This window comes from Phlebotomus papatasi, chromosome 2 (genome assembly GCF_024763615.1).
Source record: "Phlebotomus papatasi isolate M1 chromosome 2, Ppap_2.1, whole genome shotgun sequence".
Lineage (NCBI taxonomy): Eukaryota > Metazoa > Arthropoda > Insecta > Diptera > Psychodidae > Phlebotomus > Phlebotomus papatasi.
Window position 1 is genome coordinate 63544498 of NC_077223.1, and position 15330 is coordinate 63559827.

General features: G+C 32.5%; 4 protein-coding genes across 5 annotated transcripts in view; all 4 read right to left on the reverse strand.

The window, feature by feature from the left end:
* LOC129802643 (uncharacterized) overlaps nucleotides 1-15330 on the reverse strand; it is a 78570-nt gene that overhangs the window by 54365 nt on the left and 8875 nt on the right. The gene's annotated exons all lie outside the window — the stretch shown is intronic.
* On the reverse strand, nucleotides 508-1210 carry LOC129802654 (facilitated trehalose transporter Tret1-like). The gene is made up of 2 exons (XM_055848637.1): nucleotides 1029-1210; nucleotides 508-963 (listed from the first exon to the last, which is right to left on the reverse strand). Exons 1-2 carry the CDS (start codon nucleotides 1087-1089, stop codon nucleotides 596-598), a joined length of 429 nt encoding a protein of 142 aa, XP_055704612.1. The 5' UTR covers nucleotides 1090-1210; the 3' UTR covers nucleotides 508-595.
* Nucleotides 4250-6223, reverse strand: LOC129802644 (facilitated trehalose transporter Tret1-like). Its single transcript, XM_055848620.1, has 4 exons — nucleotides 6096-6223; nucleotides 5656-6019; nucleotides 5196-5530; nucleotides 4250-5047 (listed from the first exon to the last, which is right to left on the reverse strand). The coding sequence occupies exons 1-4, from the start codon at nucleotides 6151-6153 to the stop codon at nucleotides 4359-4361; spliced, it is 1446 nt and encodes a 481-aa protein (XP_055704595.1). The 5' UTR covers nucleotides 6154-6223; the 3' UTR covers nucleotides 4250-4358.
* On the reverse strand, nucleotides 8925-14945 carry LOC129802645 (facilitated trehalose transporter Tret1-like). The gene is made up of 4 exons (XM_055848621.1): nucleotides 14422-14945; nucleotides 11231-11597; nucleotides 9932-10272; nucleotides 8925-9853 (listed from the first exon to the last, which is right to left on the reverse strand). The coding sequence occupies exons 1-4, from the start codon at nucleotides 14477-14479 to the stop codon at nucleotides 9186-9188; spliced, it is 1434 nt and encodes a 477-aa protein (XP_055704596.1). The 5' UTR covers nucleotides 14480-14945; the 3' UTR covers nucleotides 8925-9185.

Genomic DNA, 15330 nt, shown 5'->3' on the forward strand with positions numbered 1-15330 from the left:
CTAGTGTGATAGCACGGTTAAAGGGTTAATGTGATTTATGAATCAGTTGTGAACAAGTCAATGGGAATACCGTTGCTTAGATCAACAATTATCGTAACTTCCACATAACCCCAGCAATTCTTGTAACAACATTACAATACACAAACTGTACAATAATTGCCGATTTATGCGACGAGTATGTTAAGAAAATCGCCGATCCTAACGACGCGACAGTATGTAATGTACATATATTTCTATTCCGCCAAAATTCGAGTAATAAGATATATGATGAAGTGAATAAGACCATACAGAATGCTAGAATTAGTGAGCACTATGTTATACATATAATTCGTAATGCTAAATAGCTTTATATTCAAACAAATAAAGTGAAATCAATTTTTAAAGCATAGCATTTTAAGTCAAGATTTTGAGAACGAGCACCACAACAAGTGCTGTCCACTTGACTACCCCTATGCTATTGACACGCCATGATTTTCTTATCTATCTTTGTCTCAATATCAATATCAATTGTAATGCATTAGATAATCTGTAGACTACTTCAAAGTCAACACAAAACTCAACTACAGTCTTATCAAAATGTTCCCCAAAAAAAAACTCACTTGGTTTCTGCAATTTCTGACAGAAACACCGGTACAAGAATAAAATGGGCACTGCTTGCAACACCACTGAGAGCCCTTGAGATGAGTAGATGAGTACCATTTTTGGCCAAAATAATCAAGATATTTGCACAAATTTGCGGAATTGCTCCAAGAATTATGGTCCATTTTCTCCCAATATAGTCGGCTAAACGACCAAAAATAATTGATCCAACACAACCACTTAAATAGAAAATGGCAGTTATCCTAGAAGCTTCATCAACACTTATAGGACCATCTGCAAGAGGTGTATCTTCTGAGATAAGAAGTGGAAAAATTGGTGAACTCCATCCCAATGCAATTCCAGATACAACTTGAACAAGATTTACTGCGAAAAATAAAAATCATTCACAGAAAATTGTAAATCACTTTTTAGCATATCACACAAATTACTTGAAATTGCAGCAACATTTTGCAGAATTCTCCCACTGAACTCATAACGCTTCAGAAACATTTCTATTCGCAATTTGTACTCTTGTCGACTATATCATGAGATCCTCTCGGTTCGAATATCACAGAAAGACTGATAATTATAGAAACAATTGTCAACAAGATACTAAACACCTCAAGAATAATCCTGATAGTAACATTTTTTAGCACACAATTTGCCATCGTCGAGTTAGTCTAGCCAAAAAAAATAGCGAGAGTGATATGAAATTATCTTTTATGTACCCAACAACTTCTTTTAAATTTAGAGGTGGTACATACAAAATATGAAAAGTCATCATAGCTCCTATAGTGCCCCATAATCGTCAAATATATATTTGATATGAATATGATGAAGTTGCTATTAATATTATACAATAAAATATTTATACAGCCCGTGACAATTTATTTACTTTTATTTTCTAAAATAATTTTACAGTAATTTTTGTTGTCTTTTTCTGGTTGATTCTACTAACATTCCGACACTTATGGATAACAATCAAAAAGTTTAACTATTTACTAAAGCTTTAAATAAGAAAATTAATCCCTTTCTTTCACGGTATCATTCAACAGATAGAGGAAGAATCTGATTTTATTTATCTATTTGAACATGCATTTCTTTATTTGATCTTAACAAGAGCCATACTATTGAAAAAGGATTTTTTACAGGTTATTGGTAATGAATCCCATAAAAAATTAAGTTTAAAAAATACACTTGAGTGTTTGATTTAGATACAGAGTCTAGAGTCTAGTCAATTTAGCATAAAAACTTAAATTTTTATCCCTAAAGTCAACCTTCTCTTGGACCGTTATTACCACAACTTATCTTTTCCTTTTCTCGGGTATTTCTTTATTTTCACGTAAATAAAAGGATGAATACAAGAAAAGATTTCTACAAGATACAATCGCGTAAACAATATTAAGTGTTTAATAGCTTACACATAGATATCGCCTAAAGTTATGTGCTTTTTCACTGACTTTAAATCTCTTATTAATCAAGTCTTATACTACCCTTCTCATAATCTTCTATGATGAGATAAACAGCTGGGAGTTCTAAATTTCTCGTTCATCTCATGAAAAAATTATTTAAAAAGGAGGTAGGGGACTTGTACCAAATTTCGGACATGTTGCATAAGACCTTAAAACACTAAATTTGACATGTAATATTTCTAATACAAATTGAAACATTTTTTATGTCTTTTGCGAGAGTAGTTCGAAGCTTTAAAAAGTAATTTACCATATTTGTTTTCTTCAAAATAATTCCAAATACACTTAGAATTGAAAATTGAATAAAATTATGTATAGATATTACTTTGTGTAAAAGTTCGGACATCAAGTTATCAGAAGACTCTTTCATGAATTTTTCATGAAAATTCTTTGAAAGCTCTTTCATGCATTTTGCTAAAGCATCTTAAAGAAAACCCTCTTTTGTTTCTTTGACATTTACAACTAAGAAAATTAAAAAAATAGGAATTTATAATATTTTATAAACCGAAAAAGTACATATAAATATATGATATTGAAAGCTGTCCAAAATTTGGCTCAGCTGCTAATTTAGTACCAAATAAAGTGCGAAATACTGGAAGAAAAATATGACTTTTTAGAGTAAAACGGAACTTTAGATCACCGTAGAAAAAAATGCATTTTTTGTGTCACCGGTGACCCAATCGTTTTTAAAGGGTTAAAAATATCATTTCCCCCCAATAGGAATAATTATTAGGAATAATAGTACCATAATAGGAATATTATGGTACTATTCCAATGAAAAATGAACATGTTTTTTAGAACTTCACTATTCCCAACCCAAATGCTTCTGCTTTATACTTTTTTTAACGTTGGTTTCTGTCTGGACTGTTTTCGACAGTCCTCGCCGTGCGCTACACCACAAAACAGTCGTGATAGGAACCAATGCAAAGAAAAGTCGAAGCACTTGAGAACAGTAGAGTTCTCACAAACCATGATAATTTTCCATTCACAACAAAAACACAAACAAAAAATCGAATTATTAACAAGATCTTTTATGCAGAAAAGGTGCCTATAAGCAAGTTTGAACTTCGCCCAATCAGTGACGTAGCTTAAGGTGTCCACACATTACGAGAAATTTCTGTCAAAAATGAGCTTAGAGAAGTGTGCTTCAAAAATTTACCTACATTATTGGTATGAATTTTTGACAAAAAGTTGATTTTTGAAGAAAATTTGTCCAATGTGTAGGCAATTTCTTTCAAAAATCATATCCAATTCGAGATAATTTCCATCAAAAATTTTTGAAAGAAATTACCCGCTACATATTGGAACAAAATTCATCAGTCATTTTTGACAGAATTTTTGAAGGAAAATCATCACGATTCGAGATTGTTTTTTACGATTTGTTGTCTTCTGCTGAAGAAAGTAAGAAAAACGTTTAGTGAAGTTGCTTGGGATAGTTTTAAGTGAATTTTTGTTGCAAATTTTCCGAAAATGTTAACCAAGAGTGTTTTTCTGGATATATCGATCCCGATAAAATTCAATCTAGATTTGAAAGAACATATCCTCAGAATGTTTTCTATAAATTGACGGAAATCATTGCAACTGTGTATTCATAAGGTGTTCTTTAGTAGTGGCTTAGTTCTCCACCTCAGGAATACAAAGTTACAAAGTTACAGTTCTTAGAGAAAATTACGAGGAAATATTCTTTCAAAACTAGATTGGATTTTATCTGGACCAACATCTCCAGATAAAACTCTTTATTGGCATTTTTGGAAAATTTGCCACAAAAAATTCACTGAATAATATCCCAAGGAACTTCACCAAACGATTTTCTCACTTTTTCTTCAGTATAGAGAAACAACAAATTTTCGTGAAAAACAGTCAGAAGAGCAAAAGACTTAGGAATGATAGCAATCTGTCAAAAAAAATGTGATGGAAAATAAACCAAATAACGAAGCATTTTTTTCGACAATTCCTTCAAAAATACGTTTTTCTTTCAAAAGTTTTTGAAATAATTTTTGAAGAAATCAACTCAAATGTGTAATCACCTTAAGTGCATACTATTTAAAGAACAAGTCATTTTACAGCAAAAGAATTTTCAGATTATTAATTTGGTCTATCCTTTTCGTAGTATTCTTCCAAGTCCTAAAATCATTTTGAATATTGAACGTATAAGAATTCAACAGTTTTTTTTTTATTTTCAGTAACAAACTGCAAAAAAGTGTTATGAAGTCTTGATTTATTTTTTATGATGTAAAATATATCATTGAGTACATTTGAGGTATTTGAGTATGATACAAAATTTATTTTCATAATTTTCTATTTTTTCCACTAGCTAGTAATATCCTTTGACACAGGCATATTTTTCTTAAACTTCCTGGGTACTCTTTCATTTAACAGTACAACAACCTCATCAAAGTTCTTCCCTTTTGTTTCTGGTATGAAAAAATACGAAAATATCACATTTAAAAGACACCAAATGGAAAATATATACATCCATACTGAATGTCCCCAGAATTCTGCCAATTGAAAATAAAACTGCACTAAAACAATAGCTAAAATCCAGGAAAAGAGCAATAGTCCACTAATAACACTACCCCGAATTTTAGGTGGAAGAATTTCAGTCGGAAGCACAAATGAAATTGAAACAATACCCGTTCCGGGAATTGCAATAGAAACTGCAAATGATATGATAATTAACCATGCATAGTCACTCATATCAACTCCATTTTCATGGAGATTGTAATGAATACCAGCAATCATGAGGAAAATTCCGGATATTAGATAAAACCAAAGAAGAGGATTTCTAGAACCAAACATTTTGATAATTGGTATGCACGCAATAGCAGTTATCACTTGAATTACTGTAACAGTAAGGTCCATTGCAGCTTCATCCATTCGAGATCCTGATTCCCTGAACAGGGATTGTGTGTAGGCTATGAGAATACGACTCCCGGTGAAGTTCTGATTCGCACTGAGGACAAAAGTGATAACAATTGCAAGGAATGTAGATGCTCCCTCTAAAAACAAATAAGAGATTCTTTTAAGATTGAAAAAGAATTTCAAAAAGAATGCAAAATAATTTTTGTTAATGAATTTTTTTCTTAATGATCCTGAACTATTTTGATCATTAAAAATTCATCAACAAAGAAATTTCTAAAGTCTTACTAAAATCGTCACGAGACAATGATATCTTCTGATTTGTCAAACTTGGAGATGCCTTCAATTCAGCAAATTCTTCAGCAACTTTCTGAGTCATTTGCTCCTTTCTGTGAACTCCCCTATAAAACTTGAGGGAGTTCTGAGCAGCTTCTTCGCGATTTCGTAGCAAAAAATATTGTGGAGTATCTGGAAGGTAGGTAAATATCGCCAAAAAACTCCCAATGATGACAATGGCAACAATTGGTGTAGCATAGTAACCAGCATAAGATGTTAGAATTTTTCCCACGAGACATCCAAAATTAAAGCCTAACCCCAGGAAATTTCCAATGACACTTCTCAAGCTGCAGAAAAAGAAATTCTATACAGTAACGTGAGTAAAGTCTACTGCATTATACACTCAAAAAAGTAAAATTGAAAGAGTTGCTTACTAATTCATCTGTAAGCCACTCCTACAAATCTTCTTTACCTCTTGTCAGCAATTTCTGAGATGAATATAGGGAACACAACGACACAAGCACCAGCAGAAAATCCACTTAGAACGCGTGAAATATGGAGATATGTAACAGTTTTAGCCGTTGCTATCAGTATAAAAGCACAGAGTTGGGGCAAAATTAGTATTTGAAGACTAATTTTTCTTCCAACGGCATTTGCTAGCCATCCTGCAAATACACATCCCAATACAGCACCAACAGACAGCAATGATGTCATAAGGGAAGCATCATTTATAGAAATAGGACCACTCTCTAACGGTGAATCCTCCGATTGAAGAAAAATGATTGCCGGAGAAGTCCATCCAAGTACAAAACCGAACAGAATACTCAATAAATTGGCTTAAAATCACAGATAAAATGGAAATACAGAAAAAAAATTAAAATCACATAATCACTTTGCGTTTGAGTCTTTTACCAGAAGCTGCTGCAATAATTTGTATCACCTTTCCACGATCCACAGATATTTTCTTCATCTTCTTATTCTTAATTCACGTCTTTAGAGCACAAAATCTAGCAAAACTCTGAGACTAGATAAGAAAAATTGTAATGTAATAGCCCGCAAACTTGACAATGAAGCACTAGGTAAAAAAAATGAAATATGATTGATAGTATAAAGATTATAATGAAATATTATTTTGTGCACACACTCTGTGAAAAGAGAGGATTCTTGATACACACACTTAATAAACTATAGTCTGATTTTTTAAATAAACATTTAAATAAACCTATAAGCTGAACGGTTAGAGATATCGAACGCTGATCTTTAAGACCCACAATTAGTAAATCTTCTAAATTCGCAGGAATTCTAAAAATAAGTCCGTCGAAAAATTATCTCAAAAATATACAAATATAAATCAATCTCAAAATAAAAGAACAATTGTTGGCGAATTCGAGCATTTTGCGAATTTTATTCATTTCACCTAATCCACTTTACCACAGTATAGTGTCGTAAAAAAGATAAAGAAAATATCTATCACAAGTACATCATCAAACATTCTAAAGTATATAAAATTGTGAAATAACTCCAATTAACGACACAAGTAATCTAAATTCTACATTACGGGAACTGGGGTAGTAATGAACACTTTTAAAAGATTGAATTTGACGTTTACATTTCTCCTGGAACACTGTACTCTTTAGGAAAATTATGCAGAGCTTATATTTTACATTTAATATAGGATTTACATCGAAACTGACAATGCTAGAAAAGTACTCCATTTTCCAGAAAATAAAAATTATGCTACTTATGCGCATTATGCCTTTGTTCATGCTACCGAGGGAGTCAGTATAGTCAGGTGGGGTAACTGGATCGTTTTCCGAAGAGTGCTACTTAAACGCTTGTTTCTGGACTGATGAAATTCTTTTTTACTTCTTCTAAATCCACAGAATTATTTACTGTTTCATTCAGAAACATAATATAAAAAAAATTATCAAAAATATTAAAGAATATTTGTAAAATAATGATAATACTGAAATAAGTCAGCATGCAATTATTGGGTCGTATTTTCGCTAATTCACATTTATTTAAACTTTTGGATTTAAAATACTTTTTTCACAGGGAAAAAACAATAAATGTTTTCAATCAACCAGCTGTCATTAGCGAGAATATCACTGCTAGAAAATTTTCAGTGAAGAACCCAGCTGGCACAAGATTGAAATGAGTCAATTACACTCACTTATTTAATGGTTAAAAATATTATTTGTGCTTTTTCTCAAACTTGAATAGTTATATTATGTTACTGTTGTGACAATATTACAGAAATAAAAATAAAAATATTATTTTAAGTGGATTAGTTATAAACGATCCAGATAGCGAAGCGCCCGGATTAGCACACTTGACTATAGGTGACGGATCACTGGACAGCCCAGGCATGATTTTGAGCTAAATTACATCATGATAAGGAGGTCCAGTCTCATTTTTATAAAGAAGAGAAAAAGTCCAATTTCAAAGCTGCTATAATTCGTAGATGTCCCACTTGCCCCTAAAGGCGTCTACACATTGGGAGCAATTTTCGTTAAAAATTGCGTTTTTGACAGAAATTTGACATTTCCCCCTACAACGCTGCAGGGAATTTCCTTCAAAAAAGCAATTTTTGACAAAAATTGCTCCCAATGTGTAGAGGCCATAAGATATTTGGCATACGAGCCGCGAGTGCAGAAAAGTTCCAATATCAATCTGCAAGTAAATGTGACATTTGGCGTCAACTCCACAAACCACTTCCCAAGGGGTGCTTTTGAACGTGAAGATGGTCAATGGGTACAAGGTACACTAGGCTAAACGGCCTGATATTAGGCATGCTAAGCTAATCCTGGAACCAGACGGCAATTGGAGAAACAAGATCATAAATCTCAGCAAAACACAGTTAAGAACGCTCAGTTGACCTGCTTACGGCATAGTGTGCCCTCGGCTCCTACTTAAAAGGAATAGGTATCAGCATAGACGAAACGTGACGATATTGTCTAGGTTGGTTGACCCAGAAGATAATATTCAAATCCTGTACTTTTATTTAGCATTATAGGGACAGAGCGGAGGATATTTCTGGGCGACTTTTGTTTACTCTACCTCTGTTATTAAACCGTCCCAAAACCTGGATCTTTACTATCTTTTAATAAGGACATTGAATACAGTAAAATTATCCTAAAATATGCAAAAAAAAGACTAACTGGTATGGTGTAATTTTATTTTCTTTTTTTTTATTTTAAAATTCTAACTTAACATATAAATGACCAAAATTATTGAAACCTCGCAGTATTAGAAAAAAAATGACTATTTTTTTTAATTTATTTTTTGATTACTTGGACTATTTTTTGTGATTTTTATGAGTATTTGTTCGACGATCAAGTATTTCAATTGTATTTAAAAATACATATCGGGAATATCGGGGCAGTAGTAAACACGGGGTAGTTGAAAAATTTAATTTTTATGTTTACACCACTTGTATTTTGTCAACCATTTCTTAAGTGTATAAAATAAATACCAGTGTTTCCAACTACCCCATGTTTACTACTGCCTCAGTTTACCCTAGGTCTCGAGCAAACCGACACTGCCTTAAAGTAGCCTCCCCAGTTAGTTTCCCTAATGGTCTTCCCTTAATCGTATTCCTGAGTTTGGCACTTAATATTTTATTTACTTAACTCTTTGTGGTTTTCTCTCCCGAAGTATAAGCTTAAGTGTCAATTCCTTTGAATAAACTTTCAAAGGGATTAGAAAATTATAAAACAGGAAATAGTCAAAATATTTATTTTACAAAGGTGTATCATATTTTATTTCCTGAATGGATCACAAAAGGGTCAAAATGAACGTTTTAGTCTACAATTCGCACAAATACGTTCTGTATTTGTAATTGTGATAAACAGAGGTAAAAGATAATATAAAATATTACGTTTAATAAAATATTACATATATTCGAATTATAATATTTTTATCATATAATACTAAAAATATTAATATACAAATAACAATTAAAATTGTAAATTAAGTGGTTGGAATTTCCATAGGAAACTCTTATGAAGGTGAGACAGCTTTCTTCTTCTTGCCCTGCAGCTCCATTTCGACTTGATCGAAGCTCTTTCCTTTGGTTTCTGGCAGGTAAAAGTACACAAAGATCAGCTCAAAGGTGCACCATGTACCGCAAAGCCAAAGTGGTGTGTACATTCCATTGTATTCACCAAATATCAGGAAAAAATCCACAATCACGAAAGTCATGGCCCAATAGAGGAGCATGAAAGTTGTAGATACAGGACTTCTAAGTTTTGGCGGTAGAACTTCCGCTGATACACTGAAGGGTATTGCTACAACTCCAATGGCAGCCAGAGTCATAAAAGCCGACAGAGATACAACAGCTAACCAACTATTGGCTGCAGATTCTACCCCAAAGAAAGTCTTGGCAAAGAAAACACCTCCCAATATGGCAATAGAAACTGCAGCGCCTCCACTAGACACCAAAAGGTTCATTCGTCGACCAGCACGGTCAACACAGATAATGGCCAGGTTACTTCCAATCAACTCAAATACCCCCACAATGAGAGCTGAGAGATTTGGACTCCAAGCATGAGATCCAGCCTCCATCAAAACACTAGCGGTGTAGTTGTCTAAAGGCAGGACACCGCATAAACTTCTGCCCGAGATGAGGACTAGACTTATTAGAATTGCCCTTCGGGTGGTCTTTGGTTCTACATTCATAAACATTCGATAAATTAGATTACAAAAAAAACATACGAAATCAATAAATTAATAGCAATAATCCTTACTTAAATCCTCTAATTTAATTCTATTATTCTGATTATGAAGCGTTGGCGAGTTCTTAAGAGCCTCAAATTCATCCTTAACCGCTTGAGGCAATGGAACACTGAGATCTCTTGTGACACCTCTCAAAAATCTCAAGGATTTCTCTGCAGCTTCAGGACGTTGCTTTAGGAGCAAATACTGTGGTGTCTCAGGGAAGAGGGGAAAGGTGACAATGAAGATGGCTAAGATACCAAGAACACCATACGGCACAACATAAAAGTCCAAGTAACTGCCAAAAGCCCGTCCTACAACAATTCCTACTGATACCATATTGCAGAAAATAGCTCCCATACCTCCCCGAATCCTATCAAGAAACATTATTATTTAGACATTTTTCCTAATTTTAATAAGAAATCGAATAAATCATTCGGAAAAAAATCAAGGAAGTTTCAGACATATCCTTCAAAATATAGCAAAAACAAATATTAAAAAAAAATTATATCCTCAAACTGATATCTAATTTAAAAACAAAAATTAGACGTGAAACAACAATTTCCTATTAACTAATTTTGTCTAATTCTCACTCAAATTTATGTCATTGTGACGTCAAATCAATTTGTAAATGATCAAATTAATAAATAGAAAAAAAATGCAAGAAAACTATGGAAATTTTAAGAATTATACCTATTTCATTCTCACGAGGTTAATATACTTTTTATTTTCCATGAAAGCATCTGTTAGTTGATGCTTTCATCTTAGCGGTATACGCTGATTCATTGTCATGCTCTGAACTTTTAGCACATCGCTCTATTATGCTCACAAATTATACAAAATTAAAAATGTTAAAAATCTTCCAATGTTTGCACATCATCAGATAAATAAATTACTTTTAATTGTTTGGCAAATTGAATTATAGACTCTACAAAAAAAAAGACAAAGAATGATAAATTTAATATGATTCTTCCATAGCTATTTTTTGCAACAATTCTCAATTTGGGATTTTTGGTCACACCAATAACTATTCCATTTTTAAATTTATCATACTAATGAAATCTCATAATAAATTCTATATGGAAAATCCATGTTTGATATCTTTTACTAACAATTGTGTGAAAATTTCTCCATTTCTTATTCGAAGGTTATACAGCTTTTGAATTGTCAGTAAGGCTTCCGCACAATTGAAATGTTAATTTCACATTTTTGATGTAGAGAGAAAGCCTTTACTTTAGAAAATTAATTTTTTTTATATCAGAACATGGAAGAGAGCCGATAACTTCCGTGATTTTTTTTTCAAATGATTTATTGCATGGAACAGCACTTACTTGTCCTCAGACACTTCTGACACATAAATTGGCAATGCGACAAATAAGGCGCCACAGCCTAAACCACTGAGGCATCGGGAGATGTAAAGGTAGTAGATATCAGCAGCAAAAATGATGAGTAGATAGGCTATTACATGGGGAATTGTTCCAAGGAAAAGAGACCATTTTCTGCCTAAACGATCAGCTAACCATCCAAATAGAAGAGATCCTAACAAACCGGAAATGTAGAGTAGGGCACTAATAAGGGAAGCCTGTCTTTTGCTTATAGCCCCAATTGGAAGGGGAGTGTCTTCCTCTGACATAAGCAGAGGAATTGTTGGTGAGACCCATCCCACAGAAATGCCATACATCAGTGTTGAGAAGTTAGCTGCAAAATTTGCCAAAATTAGGGATAGTAGTAGGTCCTTAAATTTTCACTGAGAAAACTTTTTAAAGATTCAAAATGCCATATTTTCAATAAAACCTGAGATTCTCTATAGTAAATCTTAATTGCAGTCCGTTTATTGCAACTCCCTCATTAGGAATACATTAAAGCTAAATAACAGTATCGACTGGTCGTATTTACTAAGCAACATTTACGTGAAAATACTAACAATCTGCATGAACTTTTGCAAAAGCTTTTGTCGTTTCAAACTTAAAGAAGCTTAATCTACGATAGATTTTTGTAAGCGGTTTTCGGCAAACGTAACATGTAGAGAGAATAAACAGATTATGTTATTCCCCTTGCCCACTATCACCGTTTTATCTTATATAGGGAAAGATTTTGCACCTTCATAATGTTGCAGCTTCTTAAAAGTTGATTTTTTCCCAAGTTACTAAATGAATTTCATCCATGAACATATAATCTAAAAGCTAGTCCTACATCTCACATTTCCTGACAAACTTGGAAGCCTAGGCCTTTTTTTCCTGGGCCCAAAAAGCAAAATTAAAAAATGGGCCTAAAATCGTAATTCTGATGTGTAATATTTTATGCATTTTTACACACTGCAAGTGTCTTTTCGAAAAAGCAACTATTTCAAGTTATAGAGGGTTTATAAGGGTTAATATTTACCGTGAAAATCTTTTGCTTCTAGGGGGTGGTTTTTGTGGGTGGAGGAAAATTCATAAAAATTACCAAAGTCAAAGTTAACAGCTTTACCTTTATAATCATGAAATAATGTTCTAACTATCAGCTTGACCTTATTTTATCGCGCGAATTTATAATTTAGAAAGGGACAGAGCAATATATTAATACAAAAAATGATCAATTTGTCATCAGTCTGGAGTTAAAACGGTAAGAGATATCGACTTTTGGTCTTCGGTAATTCCTCCTTTCCCTCACATCCATAAACCAACATCCTCCGACTGACTGCGTGTTGTTTTAAGCCAAATATCATCGTGTAAATTGATTAAATTTTATTGTAAAAACCTAAGCAGATATTTTGAAAAATAATGTATAAGTTCTTAATAGAATCAATAAAGAAGGAAATTTGATGGGTCAAATTCTCAAACTTCAAAATGCAATATATCTCTAAATCTATTAAACCGAATTTAATTTTTTTTTTAAGTAAAAGCTTCTTCATACGACAATAAGTTTAGTTATACAATTTAACTTCAATAATTTCATAACAAGTGTTTTCTTTTCCTTGAAGAAATGGTGACCACTCTTAAAATTTAGTGCTTCTGTTTGCTGTTTAGAAATTGGTGAACTTCGGGAACGAGGTTATACCTTTAGGGCAGAATCACATTGACAGTAAAATGCTCACCGTCACCGTCAAAGCCCTCACCGTATTTCGTTGATTTACGCATTTTCATTGCAATTCTTACGCAAATTTTCCATTACGATATTACCTTGTCTCATACTCGGTGGCACTAGGTGAAAATAGTATAACAAAATTGAATAAATAAAGCAAAAATGCGATAAACGGTAAGCAAAACAAAAAACTGTAGGGTTTTTTTTGCTACAGTTTTTCGTACAGTTTTATTGCTCACCGTTTATCGCATTTTCGCTTTATTTATTCAATTTTCTTATACTATTTTCACCTAGGGCCACCGAGTATGAGATAAGGCAATACGGTAATTGAGAATTTGCTTAAGAATTGCAATGAAAATGCGTAAATTAACGAAATACGGTGAGGGCTTTGACGGTGACGGTGAGCATTTTACTGTCAATGTGATTCTGCCCTTAATTTGTAATCCGTTAAAAGTCTAACAAAATCACAATTACTTGCCTAGACCATTGAAATACATCAGATTAACGCCGTAACCTTTTTAACACTAAACCTACCGAACGTTTTTGCTCGTTTTTCGATGAAATGACAAACCGCGGTACGGTAGGATACTCAACAATTTTGTCTCGGAAAAGAGCAAAAAATTAAAATCTGAAAAATATATTAAATGCATATTTTAAGAAATTTATAAAGTTTGATAGCGACATTGTTTAAATATGTGTTAATTTGAAACCGGTCAATTTGACCGGGTTTTGGTAGGTTTAGTGATAACCCAAAAATTTACTTATTCTCAAATAGGCTTCTACGCTTAAATTTTAATTACGCTTCTTATCTTGAAAGTTTTTGAGGCTAATCTTAAACTTTTTCATCTTAATGACCAATAAAAATTATTACTTTTGCAAAATTTCGAGAGACAGTAAAACCTAGAAATCGATTATCCAGCTTTTCGTGATCAGTTCGCTCTTGATCTGCATTGTTTTTTTTTATATTAAAGCTAGAAAATATATTCTTATACGACAAAACTGAAAATTTATTTAAGCGCTCGTGCTTACAACGTTTAAAACGTGCAAGCCTTTCATGGTAAAAATTCGTGCAGTTGTCTGGAGTTTTTACATAAATGTTGCTTTATGATCTCTCTAAAAAATTGCGTGAAAGATAAACCAGTATTTAATTTAACACATTCCTAAACTCGAAATTATATTTTTATGTCTTTCGTTTTTCTCAGTGAAAATCACTTTTAAAATATATTGAAAAATAGAAGAAATTTAATCAAATAAGGGTTAAAATTAGGCTTTTACATCCAGAAATCTTGATATATCTATAAAATGGATTTTACAAATTTTTCCAAAAAAAAAACAATTCCAAGTGTCTTGAAGATAATTTTTGTGAATAACAAATTGTTTTTTTTTTTTTATAAAACTTCCCAAAACTTGTGAATTTTAACCCTTACTGACACTTTTTCTCCCGAAATAAAATACCTACCAATAAATCCAACCAAATATTGCCTTTGATGCGAAGATAGACCAAATCGAATAAACATCTTGTTTTATTAAGATTTTTGACAATTTTTGTCAATATTTTGCAATTTCACGCATTAACTATGTTTTTTTCTTATTTTGTATTTTCTTCACTTTATAATTCACTTGTTGTCCCGTCAATTTTACCAGAATGACTGAATAGTCCCGACAAGATCACTGATTTTAAATAGCCCGTTTTAAAAAGAGACGTCTTATAAAATTCACCAAACACGTAAAAGGAATTCCAAAGAACTTGTTTCATATAAACTCGAATATACTCAGCAAAAAATACATATTGCGAATTTAGGTACAGGATTAAATGATCGTGAAGAAAAATTGGCGTACGATTTTACATCTTTTTTTTTTTATTCACTGGAGACAAAATTTCAGTAAAAGAGTAAAAAATGTTAAACTATTGAGGATAGTCATTCCCAAAAGCACAAAACTTTGCACGATCTACACAGTTTGACCAGCAGAACGGTTGTGATATAAAAATTCAAGAAACAATGGTATGTATTTTATAAATACAGAAATATTACTATATATTGTGAGAGCGAGATGGGAATGCCGGGTGGAATAGAGACAGGAATTATTGGATGATTCTGGTAGAGGGAAAAATTTAATGAAAATTTTTCCACAAGGCCAAAAGTGACAAATTAATAACCAACTGGGTGGCAAAAAGATACTTTTTTTCCATTATTGAAGGATTGCTAATTGATATTCAATACTTTATTCTCTGCACTTAAATTTGTTAGGGGCAATGGCTTCTATCTTAAAACACATTTTTTCTTCTTTATTCTGAGCATCACTATTCTTCTAAATTTATAAGCATTTTAGTAACTTGGTGGTGATGAATTCTAAAAATTGTTAAAAG

What these genes read in the sequence shown, in the direction of transcription:
- LOC129802645 (XM_055848621.1), bottom strand. Translation starts at nt 14,479, where the DNA reads ATGTTTATTCGATTTGGTCTATCTTCGCATCAAAGGCAATATTTGGTT. An exon ending in TCAGAAGTGTCTGAGGACAA is followed by an intron (nt 10,273 to 11,230) that starts GTAAGTGCTGTT and finishes GTTTCTTGATAG; the next exon opens with GATTCGGGGAGGTATGGGAG. An exon ending in AATTAAATTAGAGGATTTAA is followed by an intron (nt 9,854 to 9,931) that starts GTAAGGATTATT and finishes TTATGAATGTAG; the next exon opens with AACCAAAGACCACCCGAAGG.
- LOC129802654 (XM_055848637.1), bottom strand. Translation starts at nt 1,089, where the DNA reads ATGTTTCTGAAGCGTTATGAGTTCAGTGGGAGAATTCTGCAAAATGTT. An exon ending in AAATGTTGCTGCAATTTCAA is followed by an intron (nt 964 to 1,028) that starts GTAATTTGTGTG and finishes TATTTTTCGCAG; the next exon opens with TAAATCTTGTTCAAGTTGTA.
- LOC129802644 (XM_055848620.1), bottom strand. Translation starts at nt 6,153, where the DNA reads ATGAAGAAAATATCTGTGGATCGTGGAAAGGTGATACAAATTATTGCA. An exon ending in AATTATTGCAGCAGCTTCTG is followed by an intron (nt 6,020 to 6,095) that starts GTAAAAGACTCA and finishes TGTGATTTTAAG; the next exon opens with CCAATTTATTGAGTATTCTG. An exon ending in ATTGTCTCGTGACGATTTTA is followed by an intron (nt 5,048 to 5,195) that starts GTAAGACTTTAG and finishes ATTTGTTTTTAG; the next exon opens with AGGGAGCATCTACATTCCTT.